The 21,922-nt window shown below is 39.9% G+C and overlaps 1 protein-coding gene and 1 long non-coding RNA gene across 3 annotated transcripts; both read right to left on the bottom strand.

Annotated features, from left to right (window-relative positions):
• Positions 1-10,845: 10,845 nt before the first annotated feature.
• LOC139706495 (uncharacterized) lies at positions 10,846-21,356 on the bottom strand. Of its 2 annotated transcripts, XR_011708121.1 has the most exons (4): positions 21,184-21,356; positions 16,545-16,647; positions 11,609-11,727; positions 10,846-11,081 (listed from the first exon to the last, which is right to left on the bottom strand). It is a non-coding gene; the product is annotated as an uncharacterized lncRNA (long non-coding RNA). The 2 variants fall into 2 exon arrangements; XR_011708120.1 differs by lacking the exon at positions 16,545-16,647 and having other exon boundaries at positions 21,184-21,353.
• On the bottom strand, positions 11,800-16,646 carry LOC139702811 (uncharacterized). The gene is made up of 3 exons (XM_071605170.1): positions 16,505-16,646; positions 11,857-13,144; positions 11,800-11,812 (listed from the first exon to the last, which is right to left on the bottom strand). The coding sequence occupies exons 2-3, from the start codon at positions 13,032-13,034 to the stop codon at positions 11,800-11,802; spliced, it is 1,191 nt and encodes a 396-aa protein (XP_071461271.1). The 5' UTR covers positions 13,035-13,144; positions 16,505-16,646.
• Positions 21,357-21,922: the final 566 nt, after the last annotated feature.

The following is a 21,922-nucleotide window of genomic DNA, read 5'->3' as shown; positions in this document are numbered from 1 at the left end:
ATAGCTGACCTTGATAGAGACGAAGAGAGGAGGAGCTAGCAGAAGCTGAAGATCTGTCGACTAAGATTAAAGGAGATGAGTCAAAGGACATGCTGAGCACCCTGAGAACAAAATACAATTGGAATTTTGGACACTCATTGACAAGAATTCTAGGGACACAGAGAAATTAGAGGGCTAGTTGCCCAATTTGGGTTGAGTTTGGTACAAAGCTATTGAAATCTTTATATTTTATAACTTAAATTTACTCCAAACTCATCAAACCCACTCATCATGAACATGCACCATAAATGCTGTCACTGTGTGACTGAGTCAAGCAACATGCACTAAGGAAGGGAGATAGCACTACCACCCAACTTATGCTCTGACTGGTGCATTTACAAACTGTGTCCTCAATAATCTGTTACAGGTTTTTCTACATCTGGCTACAGATCTAAAATCTTTTTTCTTATTTTTGAGTCATGGAAACTCATGGGAAATTTCTGAGAACCTTGAGGAAGTCTATTCATTTCTCTTTGGATATAGATAGTTATTTCACACTGCAACTATTCTTTTTTTAGTTGTAGATGGACATAATACTTTATTTTATTTATTTATTTATTTATTTACTTATTTATTTATTTATTTTTATGTGGTGCTTAGTATCAAACCCAGTGCCTCACACATGCCAGGCAAGCGCTCTACCACTGAGCCACAACCTCAGCACCTGCAACAATTCTTATTCTTTTTGAAGTAAGTGAAAACAAGTAGTATGTGGCCCTATTTCATAAAACAGAACCATACTAAGAAAACAGAAAAAGTACTATGAAAAAAAAGTACCATTTACTGTTACTAATAACACAATGCCACAAATGGTATAAATTAAAGAAAAGGGGTTTAATTTGGCCCATGATGCTGGTCCCAAGATAAACCACATCTGGCTTTCTTGTTAGCAGCATCCCAAGATGCATGAGATGCCACACAACAAGAGACAGAGAGAGTGAGACTTAGTCAAGCTTGCCTTTATAACATAACCCCCTCCAGGATAACCCATTAACCCATTAATCCATTAACTGCATGAGTGGATAAGACCATTCATGAAGGCAGAGCCCTAGTCACCAATTAAAGTTCCCAGATGGTCCCATCTGTTAATATCTCATAATGGGTATTAAATTTCAATATAAGTTTCATAAGAGACACACCATATTTAAACCACAGCAGAGCGTCACTCATCAAACCTTTTCGTACATTTTCTATTTCAGTTCTGGATTAGAAAAAGTAATTTGTATCTCCAGGCCATGTGAGGAAAGACTGGGCAAAGAATGGTAATCCATGAATCCACCATCTTCCAGAAGGAGGGATATAGACTGAGTTAGAGCAGCAACTCCTATTCTTTGACATAGTATTCTGGTTCTGTGCATGGAATGTAAATGGGCTAAGACCCAAGCATTGCCTCAGCACCCAGCCCTTGAGCCTATGAGCAAGACAGCATGTGGCTGTGCCAAGGCTGGCAGTTGTCCTAAAGTACCCAGGTTGCACGTGGCATCATTTCAGGAAATACAGAGACAGTTAAGAGCCTTGTGATTAGACTGTCTCTTGATTTTCTGAAACCTCCTTCTATTTCTTTCAAAACAGATCCTCTTTATCCAGACACAGAAAGAAAGATATTTGTGATCTCTCTTGTATGTAGAATACAAAATAAAGTCAAACACATAAAATCCAAGAGTAGAACGGGGATTACCAGGGCTACTAGAGGCAAGGAAATGGAAGAAGTAGATAAAACAGTACAAACTTGGAGTAAGGAAAGATGAATAATACTAGAGATCTACTTCACAGAATGAGAAAGAAAGTTAATAATAATATTACACTGTATTCTGGGCATTGGTCAAGAGTAGACTTTAGGTGATCTTGCACATATACAAAAAATGGCATTATGGAAAGTGATGGGTATGTTAATTTGCTTCACTGTTGTAGACATTTCACTATAGCTATGCCTATCAAAACATTCTGTTGTACAATTCAAATATGCACAGTAAAGATCTGTGTATTTTAACACACACATACTCACTGCCCTATATAATTAGTTTTAAATATCAAGTAAATACTACTCTGCTGTTAGCTATTTTCTGGTTAACCTAAAAAAAATATGCATACACACACACACACACACAGAGGTATCTGCAGAGGATTGGTTCCAGAACCTGCCTTGGATATTAAAATTCAAGAATGCCCAAACTCCTTATATAAAATGGCACATTTGCATATAACCTACACACATCCTTCTGCACTTTAAATCATCTCTAGATGACTTATAATACCTAATACAATGCAAATGCTATGTAAATATTGTTATACTCTATTGTTTAGAGAGTAATGACAAGAAAATTGGGTGTTCATGTTCAGTACAGATGCCAATTTTTTCGATTTTTTTCTATCCACAGTTTGTTGAATCTATGGATGCAAAATCACAGATGGGTGGGGGCAGCTATGAATAGGTGTCTCCTACTTAATCCAACTAATACTCACCATCTGCATCCCTATGATCCACCATCTCTCTCCTGGACTTGAGTGTCTCAGTAAGTCAGTTTCCATCAAATGGCCAGGGATATATTTAATAATTGATTATAGCCAAAAGGCCAAGAAGCAGCGATCCAGGGATATCATTTAAAAATAGAATGCTCACCCTGTCTCTCATCTTCTCAAATCTCCTTTGGCTTTTGTGCAACTGAGGGTAGAAGCTAAAGTCCTTCCATCTGCTTTGATGGCTCCGTAGTGAATGTCTTTCCTTCTTTTCCAGCATCCCTGCCCCACTATGTCCTCTAATTCCTCTGGAAGTTGGACAAATCAACAACATCAGTCCCACAGGAGGTCTGGATATTGCATGTCCTTCCCAGGTGCTCATGTAGCTCCTCACCCCTTCAGGTCTCTTTACTTCCTACCATAGAGGCCTTTGCCTGCCATTTGACCAAAACCACTCCTCATTCTGCAATTCTCCCTCCTCATTCTCCATCTCCATTCTTGTTAAGGTCTATAAACAAGTCAAGATGGCGACTGGCATTTTGCCAGAGGGAGTGGTTTGTGAAGTAACGCCAGCGAGCCATTAAGTGTGGAGATTTCTTATTGGTTGACTGCTATATCTAGTTTATGTTAATTAAGATAAGCTGTGTGGAATGTATATATACCCCTCCTGTCCTACAATAAATGGCTCCCACTCCTGCTGTATCAATCTACACAAGTTGTTTGTCACCCCCCAGTTATTTTGCCCAGCCAGCCGGGCTGCGGCACATTCTCTTATCACCCCCTGGCATGTATCCTTCATGAAGAAGGGCTGTTATTGTCCACTATATCTCCCAATGTGCCCAAAGAGATGCCTGGCATGTGGCCAGTGCAAACTAGATGCTGGTTAAAGTTCACAAAGAAAATCTACAGAGGCAACTGGGGATCATTTACAATCACCTATGGTTATAGCCAGCTTTTGCATCCCTGGGACCACCAAACCTGAGAAGAACAACTTAGAGGAGGAAAAGTTTATTTGAGGCTCTTGGTTTCAGAGGTTCAGTCCACAGTCAGCTGACTCCATGGCTGTGGGCCTGAGCTGAGGCAGAACATCATAGCGGAAGAGTGTGGAGAAAGAAAACCACTCAGGACATGGATACTAGGGAGCAGAGAGTTTTGCTTACCTGGAGCAAATTATAAACCCCAAAGGCATGCCCACAGTGACCTACTTCCTCCAGCAATACCCTACCAACCTAGAGTTACCACTCACTTAATTCATATTAGTGGATTAATCCACTGATGATGTTATACTAATCATTTCACCTATGTAAATTCTTGCATTATCTCACACTTGAGCTTTGGAGGACACCTCATATCAAAACCATAAATAACTACCCAGACTGCCAAGTCTTTGTCCTGGGTGTAGTTGGGTCACTCAACTCGGTTTTGTGAACTTCTCAGTATCCTTCCAGTGAATTTTTTTTTTAAGAAAACAACATCCAGAAATACTCTCTAAGAGTTCTCCTCTCCCAGGCAAACTCTTAGCAACAAGCATGATTGCTTCTAGCTCCTTTTCTTGCCACATGCTCTTCTGAGTCCAGTCATAATCTGGGCCCTTCCACCAACTGGCAGTTTCACCTGGACCCTCAACTTCTGGATCTTAGTTCGCTCTGTGGTTCTTTGGGAAATGTTAATAACCTTCCCTTAGTGCTGTGGTCCTGTCTGTGCAGATATTAATGACTGTCTCCAATATCAAAGTCCTGGAGTAATGCACACATCCAGGGAAATGCCACATAAATAGAGCAACAGCTATAGGATAACGTATCATAAAGTCAGTAAGTGTTATTTTATTTTAAGGAAGGAGAAAAAGAGTAATAATAAGAGTTACAGAAGGGCTGTTAAGGGAATTAGGACTCTAGGACCTTCTCCTGTAGAGCTCTGTTGATGGGAGTATAGGATAAAAGGCCTTCATTTTGTCATGTATCTAAGTTTTCCCACTTAACTCACACCTTGGGTCCCAATTTGAAAAGGTTTACGCAACATTTAGGAGTGTTCTTGAAGAAATAAGACATTTCTTATCTCATTTCCTTTCAGCTCTTACTAGATAAAGGCAGATGAGAGCAGGAAATCTCAGTCTCTGAGTCATATGAACAAATTGGCACAATTTCAACTTATTAGCACTTCATTGGTTGAGATAATTAATGGATTATTATCATTTTACTTTTATAACTATGTTTAGGTGGTCTCAACATACTCTGTTCTAAGAAATGACAGATTTATGCCAGCTATTAAGAACAATCCTCTGGGATAAACATACCTACATGTGGCCTGTTCCATTTTTCCTCAGCTCACCAGCTTGATTCCATGTATTGAACACCATAAATATTCTAATGAACACTAAAACTGAAAATAGGGGGGCTAGTTATCAGATGAGGTCCCAAAGAGAAAAATAGTTCTTGCACCTGTTTTCCCTTACCCCTAATCCTATCTGGTCTCTAAGTGTAAAAAAAAAAGAAAAGAAAAGAAAAGGAAAAAAATTCTCTGGACTTATTTATTAAGGGTGAATTTGGCTAGAGAGTCTGTGATATTAATCCTTTTGACCAAAAATTGGCTTCTTCCTCTATGTGAAAAACCAAGGGGGTCAGTATTGATCTCAAGGCCTCCCCTGAGGTAGTAAATCATCTTCCATCTGTGTTGTATCCACACCCCTCCAACCAGAAGGCTATAACCTTGGTCCTGGTTTCCAAACACTACTACTTTTTTTTTTTTTAATTTTTTTTTATTGGTTGTTAAAAACATTATAAAGCTCTTGACATATCATATTTCATACATTAGATTCAAGTTGGTTATGAACTCCCAATTTTACCCCAAATACAGATTGCAGAATCACATCAGTTACACACCCACGTTTTTACATATTTCCATACTAGTGACTGTTGCATTCTGCTACCTTTCCTATCCTCTACCATCCCCCCTCCCTCCCCTCCCATCTTCTCTCTCTACTACTTAATAAGTGACCCTGGATCTGAACAAGACCATACTTTTTTTTTCCAAAGGAAAAAAGAGAAACAATAATATCCTACATAACAAGTTACACATATGCAATTTTTGTTATAGTTTAGACACTAGGTGCCCTGCAAAAGGTCATGTGTAAGAAAATGCAAGAAAGTTTAAAGGTGAGATGATTGTGTTATAAGAGGTTTAACCTAATCCGTGGGTTAATCCCCTGGCAGGGACTGAGTAGTAACTGAAAGCAGGTAGGGTGTGGCTAGAGGTGTAGGTATGTATTTTGTCCCAGGCAAGAGGAATGTCTCTCTGTCTCTCTCTCCCTGCTTTGTTGTGATGTCTTGAGCAGCTTTCCTCCACCACGCCCTTCTGCCATGATGTTCTGCCTCACCTTGAGCCCTGAAGAATGGAGTCTACTCTCTATGGGCTGAGACCTCTGAAACCATGAGCCCCCAAATAAACTTTTCCTCCTTTAATTGTTCTTGTCAAGTCTTTTGGTCACAGCAGTGAAAAAGCTGACTAAAACAAACTTTAAAATGATCTGTCCTTAAAGAAAAAAAAAGTTATAAAATAACAAGAAAAAAATTGAAAATATTATATATATATATATATATATATATATATATATATATATATATATATAATTTAAAAGGAAACCATCTTCTATGCCAGGCTCTCGAATCCCAGGAGAAATCCATTGTGTTGCTTCCCAGGAGGGAACAGGGCATCCAGTAAACTGATTGTGAAACAAAACAAGATTTGTTAAAGGTTGTTCAGGTAAAGAAGCAATTCTTTCTGCCTCTCTCTCTGCTTCCCCTCATTCCTGCTAATATGGGTTGCAGTTAGCCTGTGGAATGTAGCTGATGGCTGGGGTTGAGTTTGGCAGCCAGAGGCAGCTCAGTCAAATTAAAGAGGTTCATTTAACAATTCAAGGAGCAGATTAGCACTGGCAGCCAACAGGGGTGTTGGTGGGAAGTGAGTCTCTCTGAGCAGGCACCAGCACTCCCATGTAGCTGGAGGAATCTGACAGTGCCACCCTTTCCAGGCAGAGCCTGAAGACGGGTCCCTACCTCTCTGTTTTGGACATCTGACCCTTGCTGGAATGTCACCAACATACAGCCAGACAATGTCCCTTCAAAAGAAATCCAAATAGGTCACAAAAAAACAAGAGGCACCTAGAAAACCAAAGCGCTGTTTTGTGCTCAAGATTAGTATAATGCAATATTCCTTCCATATATTTACGGTAGATTAATGGCCTTTCTTTGAAGAAACAGAGCCTTTAGCCAGGTGAAAGTGCAGAATCTAAGAATTCTAAAGAAATAAGAGGTATCTAATTCTTGTCTTTGAATTGCCTCCTCAACATCCTGACCAAGAATTTAAACTCCACAACACTCTGGTTCTATTATTTCTTCTGAGCATAGTTCTTTCCATCTGCTGTAGCTTTAAGAAAACATGCTTCCTTATATTGATCTAAAAGTGTTCTGGGGACAGAGGAAGGGATGTATCTCAGTAGTACAGCACATGTTTGGCATGCTCAGGGTCTTCGGTTCAATACCCAACATGGAAAGAAAAACAAACAGAGGAAAGAAAGGAAGGAAGGAGGGAGGGGGGGAAAGGAGAAAGAAAGGTAGATAGTGTTCTGGAAGTTTCACCATTTTACTCAAACAGTGGTTCCCTTCTGACTTTTGTCATAATTTTTTTTAAAGTTTTGTTTTCAAACATCTTGCATGGTATCTAGAATTTGCTAATCCAGATCATTGAAAGATTCCTTTTGATCATGGGTCCCCTGATCCCTCTCAGGTCATCTTGATGATGTACTCTCTTTTCTTTGTGTTCCTGTTGAAATAAGAAAGTCTTAGAGAGTTCTTCCTCCTGGCTAGATCCTACCAGAAAAAAAGAATAACTCAGGGACACTTTATGGACAATCAGGACTGATTATGAAAGGGTAGGTATGGAATGGAATAATTGTTGCCCCCTGCGACAAGAGTACGTGGGGGACCAGCCTATCCTCTCCGAGGCACCGGCTGTCGGAACCGCCCTCCGACAGGGGTAATGAAGCGCACTAGACCAGCTAGTGTCTCCGGGGCTAAGCAAGAGAGTTAAGTGTCTCGATCTGGCCCGCCATCCAACCTGGCCCACCATCCAACCTGGCCCACAATCACACCGAGTCGGGAGATGAGTCAAGCGTGAAGGTGCAATAATCTCAACTTTATGGTGTCAGGGACAAGGTTATATAGTGATAGAAGGAAGGAGTAAGAAGAGACAGTAGCAAGAACCAATAAGGGGCAGTTATGTCACTATCACTAAGGGGCCTAGGCAGATTTCAGATTAAACCATTAGGTAGGGCTAAGGTCAAAAACCCACACACTAAAAGCCCTCGAACGCCAATCCAGCCAGGTCACATACACGGAAATGTTAACCCATGAGGCCGCCTCAGCCAACACCCAATAATGGCCGCAGTCCGAAAGGAGGTAAAAGGTCCCAACAATAATTACCAGGTCAGCAGCAGCAGCAGAGACATTCCGTTCCCAGACTGGGAAGGGTGGCAGGAGAGAAAAGTTACCAGAAACCAAGAGCCCAGAGTCCTGATACGGACATTGCAGTGATTTCGAAGTCACTAGGGAAATACATTCTACCTGGCTCTCCTCTCTCCTCCTGGTCTCCTGGAGGGTCAAGAAACCTATTTGGTTTTCCTTTTTGACAAATAAAAAGTACATATTTGTGAGGTACAATGTGATGTTATGGCACATGTTTACACTGTGAAATGATTAATTAGTCTAAGAGGTCCATCATCTTACATATTTAGTATTTCTTTATGGCGTGAGTATTTGAAATCTACTCTTTTAGCAATTTTGAAATATAAAATGCATTGCTATTAACTGCAGTCTCCATGCTGTGCAATGAATTAGCAGAATTTGTTTCTCCTATCTAACTAAAATGTGAGCTCTTTGACCATGATGTCCCCTTTCTCTGTCACCCCCTCACACCACCCTGCACAGTCCCCAGTTACCACCATTCTTCTCTCTACATCTGTGAGTTGATCTTTTTTAGATTCCACATATAAATGAGACCAGGCTGTTAGGGTCTGTAAACAAGTCAGGATGGCGCCTGGCATTTTGCCAGAGGGAGTGGTTTGTGAAGTAACGCCAGTGAGCCATTAAGTGTGAAGATTCCTTATTGGTTGACTACTGTATCTAGTTTATGTTAATTAAGATAAGCTGTGTGGAATGTATATATACCCCTTCTGTCCTACAATAAATGGCTCCCACTCCTGCTGTATCAATGTACACAAGTTGTTCGTCACCCCCCGGTTAGTTTGCTGCAGCCGGACTGCGTCAGATGGTGGCCCATACCGGGAGCCACCGGACAGTCGGGGGTAAGTGACGAAAAAAAGCTGCCCATCCTAGATAGGATGGGAGCAAATCTGCTCGTCCCTAGATAGAGCGAGAGGAAAAATGGCCATGTTGAGAAAATGGAGAAGATTGATACAGTATGTTTGTGTCTTGTTTTGTCTCAGTGTGTTGTATTGTCTTTGTGACGAAAATATGGAAGGGGTGTTAAGTGAATTACTAAGGGAAGAAGGCACCCCAGTGGAACCAAGAATAGTTAGGGCATGTGTTGATGGAAGCCCAGGAACTCTAGTCAGAAAGAAGAAAGTTCAGAGGAGGAAGGATTATCAGGAAAAAAGTTGCAGCAAAAGTCTATTACTGAATATTTTTCGTAACCGGAGGGTGCGTGAATCGCCGTGGCAGCTGCCACGTACAGGAGCTGGTCATGGCACAGCAAGGATTTTCCAAGCAGCGGCAGCTGGCTCTTCCCCACCCCCCACCCAGGGGCTCAGGACGCCACTTCAAGAGCCCAAATCCAAACTTGACCCGGAGGCACAATCTTGCAGGCTCTTGCTCCCTATGCCCGGAAGCAGTTTGAGTCCAGGACACTCCCCAGGGCCATCTGGGGCTGCCCGGGATGCTACAGCCGGCAGAAGACAGTACGGGCTTCCCTGATGTTTGGTCATTTTCAATGCCAATAACTAAGCTACAATGGTTCTCCCACACCTGGAGGCTGATGAATAATGAGCACCATTAAGGCTTATTTCAAATGTAAAAAAACCTTGAGATAATGTACTAAATTGTTCAGAAGGTTGTTTTCTTAGTGCCTGATGTAATACTACAGGATTTTCTTTAACATCATTGCCAGAGTTCCTGCCTTCATCCCAGTGCCGGTGAGGACAAGGGTGGAAGAATTTCCAGTGTTGCTGAGAATTGGACAAGACTTCGGATCAACCTAGCTGCCTGCAGAACTTACCTGGACTGTGAACTTATCTGGACTGTGATTCACCTGGACTGTGAGTTAATCTATTGAGACACTGCTTTACCTGGACTGAGACAACAAACTGTAATCTACAACAAATTGTAACTCGGTATCTTTGCTAACAGTGTCATTGCTGGTATAATTTTTCCAAGGGCTTCTTGCATGGAGCCATCAATTGGCTTGGTATTGTGACATTTTGTATCCTCCCCTTCTGCTTGTAGCAGATTATTTATGGTGTTTGTGTAAAAACCACTATGGTCGTTATTTAAATCAAGTCAGGATGGCGCCTGACTGTCACGAGCAGCTTCTCAGCCTTGTCTGGTTACCAGGAGTTCCCTTCCGGATATCTGCACTGGACCCCGGACCGCGACGTACGCGAACACCAAGCACGAACTCGATTGCCTTTTGAAATGCTGGTTTATTCGCACACCACACAAAGCAATACACGAGGTGGCTGGCACACAACTGCACGATCTTACTCTCAGGCGACGAGAGTTAGTTGTGAGCAATTACATGGAGTTTCCCCCGCGCTTATATACTTTACAAGTTGTTCATACCTAACTTATCTAACATAAGCATACTGCCTGACTACTTTATTATCCTATGACCACAACTTAGAAGGTTACATCATCCACACTCAAAAAGGTTACATCATCCACTTATCTAACATAGACACACTCTCTGGTCATCTTGTGACCAGCACTAAGAAGTCACTGAGTTACTGCAAAGTCCAAACAAGTCCAAACAAGTTTCTCTGCTGATCCATGCTGACCCTTCATTCCTGATGTTTTACTCCTGTCATTCCACCCCCTTGATACGGAGGTGCCGAGGGTACTGCTGGTGCCGATGTATCAAAGCGACAAGTACGGTCCCCTGTCTTAGGTCGTCCATTCGGAAGTTGCCCGTCCTCGGGGAGACGTATGGGCTGTCGCAACCCTTCGAACCAATTTTCAGATTGGAAGATGCAATCCACGGCATCCATGCAGCCACCAACCACACAGGAGTGTAGAAAAGGTGCAATCATAGTACGAATCTCACAGCAAAAGGGAGCTTTCACATGTGGCACAAAAGGATGTGTCAGTCGTGAATAAACATCAAAATTCAAATCCTTCACTAACGATAAATCTATCACCATATTGTGAATTATCATAAATGGATAGTCAACATCTTTTTCCAAGAACATCGGAATTGGAGTCATGCGATCCTTCCGGAACAACAGGTCGTTCCTCAATTTGCGTCCTAATATCCGTCTGATGATTATCTGGTCCACAGACATAGTTCCTCAAGAAATTCTATAACGTTAACCAAGTCTGGGTAAGTTTTGGTGACAATCGACATAAGTCCACAATTTAACAAAATAAGGTTTACAGATATTCCTTAAGCATATATCAAACAAAGATCTAGGGTTATACGTCTTCCTCCATCTGCATTGCGCAAAACTCCTACATAATAACTCATTACCAAACAACAATGATCTATCATAGCTAAGGGAAATAATCCCATTAATGTAAAAAGCAAATGCATTAGATTGCTGTGTCAACAAATCATGATCAGACTTCATTACTTCCGTGAACAATCCAAATAAACCCTTAACACACGAGTGTACATCATACCTACAATAAACATTACAGTGCGAATTAATATTAGGAATACAGTTCCAAACATGATTTAAGAATACACATAAAGAAGGTACAATACCCTCCAAATTATTATCCAGCGGACACCATGGTCCACTGCGTAAGGTTACTAGTCTACATAAAAGAGAAAAACGTTCCTGCCCAAACAGTGTATATGCACTATATAAAAACCATGTATTTACATGAAATTCGATGCAAAGATGACAATTTGCATAGTGCAACTGTTCAGAATAATTCCTCGATCTTGCCGTCCTTCTCCTTCTTGGATTTAATTTTCTTAGTGCCTTTCGCTTCATGGTCTCTGTAATGTTGAAGTTTATCCATTTTAATGTAAGTTTTCTTTCCTGCAGACTTATTAATCTTTAAACAAACCTTAATGCATAATACTAATAATACAAAACAACATACATATAGCAATCCTTCCTTAAGCCAATGGAAAGGATTCCATCTCATAATACAACTCACATCTGCATGAACTAATTTTCTAAAGAAACCTACAAAACTACAATCATAAGTATACTGAAAGTCACGCGGAATCAAGTATCCAGAATCAACTAACATTTTAACTTTATGAGTTTCACCTGAAAATCTTTGGAGAAGTTCAGTAGTTTGATTATGTACTGTCTCAATTTCCTTTCCTAATGAAGCATAAACGGATTTGGCTGCCTCTGTTGCTTTCATCATCTTTTTATATTCTTCTGACAGAGGTGGTTGGGGTACAAAAGAATGTAACCCAAAAGTATGATTAGACATATAAACCACCTGAGTCAGGACTCGTAAGTTTTGCGTAGCAGTAAAACTCTTAGACCTAAATAGATGTTTCTTAACAGTTAGATTCATATGTTCCATCATCATGACATTAGTATGTACATGACAACCAGCATTCAGACTTAAAGAATCACTATAAGAAATGTTTTGCCATCGTCGAACCATGTAAGGTTCAGGATAACAAGACAACATATTAAAATTCCCAAGATCTAACAAAGTAGCCTGAGGCATAGATATAGTTATATCAGAAGTCCTAGGTTCATCTGAGAAAAGATCATATGCTATAATAGTTGTTTTACCTATAGCATAAGTGGCTTCACTAGGCACATAATATGACATATTGTTCCATTTTAACCAATAAAACTTATCAAACGGTATTATCCAATCTTTACCAATTTTCTTCGGTATAGCCTTAGTTGGATATCCTATTACAACCTTAGATGTCGACATTTGCCATAAATTAATCATGCAAACACCAGTTTCACACCAAGAATCCTTTGTAGGATCTAATATGGTTATAGCTGATGCAGTTTCCATGCCTATGCCAGTTCTAAATAACAGTCTTATTTCTTCTAATCCCGCGGTGATCATTGCTTGCAGATGTTCACACTCCTGAGTTGCCTCCAATTGTTTCATACGTACATTCCATGATGCATCCATAGTCTCAATTACCTTACTTAGTGAATCAACATGATGTTTCAAAAGTTCCTGTTCTGCAGAAAGTCTTTCCATAAGTAAAGATGCGGAGTGCAGATTTTTAGATAATTGTGAGATAACAAAGTTCTGTTTATTCTGAAGTCCTCGAAGAGCTGAAATTTCCACTCGAAGTTCCTCCGTCATTGCTCCAGCGATCGCTGCCCCCAAAGCTGCTCCGGCCAGGAAAGCGCCAATCGCTGCGAACTGCAAAGGTCTCCGTCCTGCTGCATTTCTTTGAACTGAATAAAACAAATCTGGCAACACAGTAGACTCAAAAGAAGGACATACAGTTTCACCTTTCAACAAATCACTAACAGACAATCGTAACACAATTGGCTGTACTTGTGGTTGTATCAAAAATCTAACTGGCTGATGTAATAAAGGTAAAAATCCTGGAGCCTCTAAAGTCTTCATAAAATTACCGTCCTTTTCCTTGCGTGGGAAGAGGACCGCTCTTGGGAAATGGGCAGTAACCCATCCCTTGGTTCCATTAAATCCTCCTCTATCGATTAAACAAGGATTCAAAGAGGTCGGTTCCATGTAGCATTTCTGCATATCCATCTTTGTACTATATATAATATGATTACCTGCATGTGCATCAAACACATCAGTATTATTATGTAAAACATCATGTGTTACAATATCATAAAGATTCCATTCATTGTCACTTCCTGGCAATAACATATACCAGTAATAAGGTAATTTTCCTGGATATATTTTACTAGACCAAGTAGAGAAATCCATTCCTTGTGTCAACCACCATTTCAGAGTTCTTCTATCTGCTACATCCACATGGTATCTAATTATAGTATCCCAGAGCTGTGCTCTAGGGCACCCAGTCTTCAATGACCAGTAGTCATCAGCATTTACCAGGTAAGTTTCTGTTTTGTAATTCACTAAAGTAACTTCATCCAAATCTGGTGGTACAAATGCAAGAGAATATACTGTTGGATGTAAAGTATAATCCCTCGTTTGTTTTTCCTCATTGCCTAATACAACATTACCACCTTCATAATGTTTGGAAACATTTCCAGTTATATTTACATCAAGAGGAATATCATAGTACGTGGAATCATTATGCATAATAGACCTATGAATACCAATCACATATTGCCATGAATGTGGAAACCATCTGCAAATAGACCTTTCCATAGCTAAACTAACATTTTTAGTGTCCACATAATTAGAATCAACTCCCATCGGGATTGACATATTATGGACATTCACTCTGATTTTGTCATCACTCAAATTAAACACGGGAATCAAAGTCCCAAAGAAATTATCATAAAACTTAAAGGTACAGTCTTGGCATTTATAATAAGGCCACTTTGAAGATTCTCCTTTGGATCCATTATAAGTATAATCTACCTGCAGAAATGTAACATTATACAAGTGTTTTTCCAAAATATCCTTAGGTGTGACAACCAATACAGGTTGCCAGGACTGATTATCAAACCTATGCCACGTATTATTCACCTCAAGATGCATATGAGAGGCATTCAAATATACAGCATGAAGAGGATTCTGTACACAATTTTGTCTACTAAAATTATAACACCATGTCCAATTAAATATATTATAATATTGTGTGTAGTTTTTCCATACTGTCTGGTTAACAATGTATTTGTCCACGGTGAATTTATAATCATGTAACCCTGGACTATGCACTCTCTGTCCCAATTTCGGGCTATCCACAATCTCTGCGAGGTCCCATTCATTATTGGCATTTTTAAAAACATACCTCCTTGTTTTGTTTTCAAATAATAGCCATCCAGAGTGATTAAACATTCCAAATTCAGGATGTAATACCCCAGTCGTCCTGTAAGCCGGACCCAGCCTACAGGCCTGTGTGTGAATCTTATAAGTTACAGATGAATAATTACCAATTTTATAATAATATCTATATTGGCACCACTTAAGGAAGGTTGAATCAACAGGGAAGCAAACTCTACCAATAAATGCTTGTCCCTGTGTTCGGTTAAGCATATCTCCAAAAATGCTACGGATACAAACATACCCGATTTTGTCCTTTAATTTAGGAGGCGTGGCCACTGGTTTAACCAAGTTATGGGTAAATGGCTGTGGTAAAGGGTCGGTCAACACAACAGGTGATCGCCAGGTGGCGGTACCTAAGGTATTGACTTTCCACCAATTATCTATAGTAAGATAAGATTGGTTCCGTATTTCTAAGGATCTATCAGGATTCTGTAGGATCTCGAACTCTCCATATATAGGTAAATTAGGAAAATCCGCTACACAAGAAACATAATGGGTATAATTCAAATGAGTTCTGCTTTGCACATCTTCAATATATATAGACATATTCCTTTGTTTAGTGCTCATGGAATCTAGATACTGCTGTAACTCTTTTGGACACCATGTCCCGTAGGGTTCAACTAAAACTTGCGGCCATCTAGGCAACGGTCTAGCTCCTTGTAAATGTCTAGGCAATCTTTTCCACTCATCCAACATTTCCTTAGAATCATTATATGGCAACAAATTTATCCCCAACGTAGTTGTTCGTGGGGTTGTAGTTGTAAATTCACCAGAACCTCCTTCTTCTCCATCATCATATGAAGAATAGTCATATTCTTCATATTCATAATCGAATAAATTATAATCATTCTGTTTGTTGGACACCCAAACCTGAAAAGGCAGTGATGCAACATCCTTTTCTGCTGCTTTTATACATGTAAAGTCATCCTCTTCTGTAGACTCCTCAAAAGTATATACAGTAAGGTTTGGATTATTAAGCACTGCTGCTGTAGCATTATAGCTCTTAACTAAAGGTTTGCCTCCAAGTTTCCTATAATAATACACAAAATGTGGCTTATAAGACCACATATCCATAATCCCAGGTACCAGATGACATCTGAGGGGGTTAGTTTCATATTTATTAGAATATCCTCCATCCGCACTAGATCTAAACATTGGGCTATATACCCCAACTGTATTGATGTCCCAAAAATGGTCACACTCCTTAGGTGCGGAGTGTTTGTTATAATGGTGGCAAAATGCATAATTATGATAAAACAGGTATCTAATAGCAGTAAAATTTTGTAGGAATTTGTTACTTCTCCAATATTGTGGTATTACTGCACAAGAATTATTACACTCTTGAAGTGAATGAGTGAAATTAATATAATTGAAGATCCAATCTTTGTAAGAATACTTGGTCAGGTTAATGTTCCTGATACCAAAATAATATGGAGTCGTAGTAGTAAAAGTAGTGGGAGTTGTAGTTTGATTTCCCATTACTGAATAGAACTGTAGGGCTATCAAAAGTAGCAAAAATAGCAAAAGTAACAAAGTCCTAGGTGCCATTACCAGAAACATAGTGTATAATTAAGTACATAACAGGGTAGCAAATCTCGTACCAACAATTTATGATTAAAACAAGTAGAACCATTCAAAAGAGCTGTCTGCCATTCGTTACAATGAAAATATCCACCCAAAAATAAGCAAGAATATACAATCAGGATAACAAAGCATATGTTAAACAAAACACACAAACGTTTACCTAGTGACAACATCTTGGCTTTTTACTAATCTGAGGTCCCCTTTTCCAGTTGATACCCATAGGGTATTTCCTTGTCCGTGTGATACAATCTCACCTTTAATCACAGAGTTATCTTTTCTGTTACGTATCCACACCTTATATGGTCTTATATTATCTGGGTTTGGGTCCCCGTCTGCCTGCACATCGATGTCCTTTTGAAATGTTTCCTCAAAGGGTGATCTCCTGTGCAGTCTTTGCCTAGAATTAAGTTCAAAAACTGCAATCAGTATTGCCTTGTCAAATGGCACATCTTGTCCTATCTGCCACAATTTAGTCTTTAATAATCCATTGAACCTTTCAATATTTCCTGCTGCTTGTGGGTTATAGGCCAAATGAAAATCCCAATTAATTCCTAAAACGTCAGCTAATTTCTGAACATTTCTACCAGTAAAATGAGAACCCTGATCAGAAGTCACATTCCAAGGACATCCATATGCTGCACACCAGCTCCAAATAGTTTTCATAGTAGAGCTTTGATCTGCATGTCTACTTGCACATGCATGTCCCAATCCGGTACTACAATCTACCATAGTACACACATATTTTCCATTCTGCAAAGGACCAATATAATCAATTTGTACCTTTTCATTAAATCCTCTTGGTGACGGCCTATTATGGGGTGGATCCCTCCGGAAACGTTGTACCGAGGATGCGCATAATTCACATCCAGATATCGCACGCTTGCATGCTCCCCAGGTGACTTTTATATTTCTTCCTTGAAACCATTGGAACATTCCATGTGTTCCAATATGTCCTAATTCCTTATGCAATTGTCGGATTTCATCATCCGAAATATCAGCATTCAATTCAGGAAGTTTTATATGCCAATTTGGGTCACGTTTCAACCGAATCTTTGTATCTGTTCTATCTGATATTTTCCAAGGGGCCTTATTCACCAATTTTAGCCCTTCGGAGTCAAATTTACTCAATTTGTCTGCCACATTATTAAATTTAGATATTTCATCTGTACGTCCTGTGTGAGCATCAACGTGTGCTATCTTTACATGTATAGGTGCCTCCGCAAGAAATTTCCAAATATGTATTCCCCATACATCTTTTCCATTAATTTTATAATCAGATTCCTTCCACTTTGCAGACCATATGGCAATACCATTACAAACTGCCCATGAGTCCGAAAAAACGTGTATATACTTTTTCTTTTCATGGATAGATTGTTCAACGGCCAATTTTACTGCACAAAGTTCTGCTAACTGTGCTGAGGCATCCGAGCCTTCCTTCACTAAGATCTTTTTATCACTTGGTCGATATGCCACAGCTTTCCATTTAGTGATATTTCCTACTACTTTACTTGATCCATCTGTGAACCATGCATTTTTATGAGAAGCAACTGCCCCCCATTTTCCAATAGGTTGTGTCTTTGGTTGTTTAACCTCTACCGGTACTTCTACCATAGGCTGAGCAAAAACTAATTCTGATAACCTTAATGTCTTATTATTCCCTGACACTGTTGCATCATTAATTATAGTTAACAAATACCATTTCCATTTCAACACTTTTTGTTCCATGGGTAAACCTCTAAAGTCTTCCTCCTTAGTTCGTACCCAATCCAAAATTGGTATCTGAGTTCTTAATGTAACTACTCTATTAGTTAAAACAAAACCTAGACTCTGTACCGCCGTATAAGCTGTCCACACTGTTTTTTCAAAGAAAGAGTACTTGTTTTCGGAAAAAGGAAATCTTTTGGAGTAAAACCCAACTGGTTTAGTCTGACTATTACTTTTAGTATATATGCCCCAATTTCCAAAGTCATTGGCATATATTATATCAATTATAATTTCTTCACCAGGTTGAGGTACATACAATTGGGTATATGTCTGAACATATTCCTTAGCTAAATCTAATGACTTTTTCTGTTCCGGTCCCCATACAAAGTCCGCAGCTTTCCTGCATACCCTGTGTATTGGAGCCAGAATCATTTGTAAATATGGAATATGTAATCTCCAATATCCCAAAATGCCCATCACCTGCTGAGCCTCTGTCTTGGTTTTTGGTGATTGTAAAGCCAAAATCTTATTTATCACTGCATCCGGAACCTTAGGTCCTTCTGTAGTCCACACCACCCCCAGATACTTAACTGACGTGGCTGGACCCTGAATTTTATCAGGATTGATGGACCATCCTTTTGACTTCAATAATGTAACTACCTCGTCCTTTATCTTATTTAACTCGGTCATATCTTTCCCAGCAATTAATATATCATCTACATATGACCATAACTTAGTAGTTCCTTTATCTTGAAAATCCTTTAACGTTTCTTGTAAAGTTACATGTGCTATAATTGGGCTATTTTTATATCCTTGTGGTAACCTCTTAAACCTATATTGTACTGATTCCCAAGTGAATGTAGTCAATTCTCTACTCTTAATATCTAATGGGATAGCGAAAAACATATCACTCAAATCTATAGCACAAAAACAAGTAGGTGAAAAATTCCTAATTTGAGCATAAATAGACTCTACATCTGGAAGAGTACCTGGCATAGAGGGGGTTACTTTATTTATATTCCTATAGTCTACCGTCAATCTCCACTTGCCATTAGGTTTCATAACAGGCCATACTGGACTGTTATATTTAAATGATGATGCCTTTTCTATTATATCTTTTTCCAACATTTCCTTTATTGTGGCGCTAATCTCTTCATGTCCTCCTTTAATAGGATACTGTTTAGTAAACACTGGTGGAGTATGGGGCAATTTTACTGGATCAATCTTTACTTGACTTAAAATTTTTGTTTCAAAACACTTTAATCTCTTCAAAGGTAACCATTCACCATATAATAACCTGAGTTCCTGAATTCCTAATACTCCATGTGGAACTTTGCCTACCAATACTTGTATTGTATAATCCAAATCATATATTTTAAATGTTACCCATTCTTTTCTCATTTCTGCCCTATGTCCAGATACTCCTTGTACTATAACTTTTTCCTTAGCTGGTTTATTATTTACAAAATCATCTCTGACTATTGTTACCTCGCTTCCCGTATCTATCAGGAAGGAGTCTGTATATTCTTGATTATCAACTATAAATTTTAATTGTATGAACGGCCGGGTGTCCGGCCGTTTTGCCATCTGGATGTTCCAAACCTTGGCATTGTTAAACCAAACCTTCCTCTCTGGCCCTGCACCTGATTTCCTCGTGGCACCGGCCTTTGTGGCTTCATTCTGCTTCCTATCTGCCTGTTGTTTACAGCAACATTTCCTTGTGTCCAGGCTTGTCCTGGTCGCACCTTTCTCCAGTCTTTGCCATTTCCCAACATATTTCTGTTTCTTGGGAGGCTCCGCTGGCCAGACGGGCCTCCCAAACGGAAGTTTTTTGTCTGGAAACATTGACTGTTCCCATTTGTCTGGTAGCATTTAATATTTCCGTTGCCATTTGTTGGAAAACAGACTGGGTTTCGGGCTTTAGCTTGAAATGACATTGCAGCTTGAAATGACATTTTGTGCTCTTGTTGTAATTCTCGATGTTGCTTTAAGAACTCAACTACATCCCATAGGGTGTTGGCTCCAGCTAGCATGGTTGCCAACATCATTCTATGCTGTTCTGGTGCTCCTTTTATAATTATTCTCCTAAGCGCGGCTGTTAAGTGAGCACTTAAAGGGGATCCTTGAAACTGATTATAAATTTTGCTAAAAATAGCTAACTTCTTTACTATCTTAATCCCTTCACTGGGATTCTTCCACTGTACCTGGCCTTCAAAGACACCCCAATCTATATGTGGGATGGCCTCTGCCCAGGCTATTGCAATCCAATCCCAAAGTGTGCGTACCCTGTCAGGTTCTTCTTGTATAATCTTTGCTAAAGTGTCCGCAACACTCGGATTGTCTATCTGGATATTAACCACCTGCATCTCCTTGCCTGCGAGTCTTATAGACTCGCCTCCCTTACTATGAATTGTAAACAAAAAGTCTCCGTCGGTCTGACCTTTCTGTGAAAAATCTTGCCTTAACTGAACCATTTCAGGTCTAGTTAAGTCCCTAGTTTCAATAACTTGTTCCAACCCATCTGGGCGTCCCCGTCCGGGTGTGGATGTTTTAATTACTGAAACTGGCATGCTGGCCTTATCAGGAGCTTCCAGTTGGTTCAATATATCTTTCAAAAATGGGTTATTACTTCCATTTTTAAGGGCTTCTTTTACTAACCTTTTGCCTCTTAGCCTGTCATCATCTATATCATCTATAATTTTACATAATATTCCCGGGATTTCTTTCTTGTCAGCCCGTTCCATTATGGGCTTGACGGTCTGAGGATTACTTAATGTTACCTCAACTGTGGTTCCTTTCTGGAACTCAGGCATCTTTGCCTGAACAATTCTTTCAATACCTCGCCATGGCGATTGAGATTTTAATTCCTTTTGCTCGAGCTTTAGTTCTCCTATTCTACATTTCTGCCTAAATCTTTTTATTACTTCCTTGAAGCCCATGTTGCTATTTTTAAGAGGATCCTCAGTTTAGCTATATGAACTTTCCAAGCAATAAACCCGTTTGTTTCTATCTTATAAGGTATCTGACTTATTCCCTGATGCCAGCTATATAGTGCCCAATTTTCTATCCTTTCCTTAAGCCACCCCATGCACAGGGACCACCGTCCTCCTAAGGATTTTGGTGGGGGCACTCCCCTTTCATTCCACCTTCAGCCTAGACGCCGGACGATCACGGTCATTCTAGGTTTTCAGTAGAAGAAATTGTGCATTGCCATGTGGGTTATATTTACCTGCTCCGGAGCTCTTCTTCCGTATCCTGCCGACTACGCCAACTGTCACGAGCAGCTTCTCAGCCTTGTCTGGTTACCAGGAGTTCCCTTCCGGATATCTGCACTGGACCCCGGACCGCGACGTACGCGAACACCAAGCACGAACTCGATTGCCTTTTGAAATGCTGGTTTATTCGCACACCACACAAAGCAATACACGAGGTGGCTGGCACACAACTGCACGATCTTACTCTCAGGCGACGAGAGTTAGTTGTGAGCAATTACATGGAGTTTCCCCCGCGCTTATATACTTTACAAGTTGTTCATACCTAACTTATCTAACATAAGCATACTGCCTGACTACTTTATTATCCTATGACCACAACTTAGAAGGTTACATCATCCACACTCAAAAACACTCTCTGGTCATCTTGTGACCAGCACTAAGAAGTCACTGAGTTACTGCAAAGTCCAAACAAGTCCAAACAAGTTTCTCTGCTGATCCATGCTGACCCTTCATTCCTGATGTTTTACTCCTGTCACTGACATTTTGCCAGAGGGAGTGGTTTGTGAAGTAACGCCAGTGAGCCATTAAGTGTGGAGATTCCTTATTGGTTGACTGCTGTATCTAGTTTATGTTAATTAAGATAAGCTGTGTGGAATGTATATATACCCCTCCTGTCCTACAATAAATGGCTCCCACTCCTGCTGTATCAATGTACACAAGTTGCTCGTCACCCCCCGGGTTATTTTGCTGCAG

The sequence above is a fragment of the Marmota flaviventris genome, chromosome 1 (assembly GCF_047511675.1).
Source record: "Marmota flaviventris isolate mMarFla1 chromosome 1, mMarFla1.hap1, whole genome shotgun sequence".
NCBI lineage: Eukaryota > Metazoa > Chordata > Mammalia > Rodentia > Sciuridae > Marmota > Marmota flaviventris.
The sequence above is the reverse complement of the archived record's forward strand: the minus strand, read 5'-3'. Positions and strand labels throughout refer to the sequence as shown.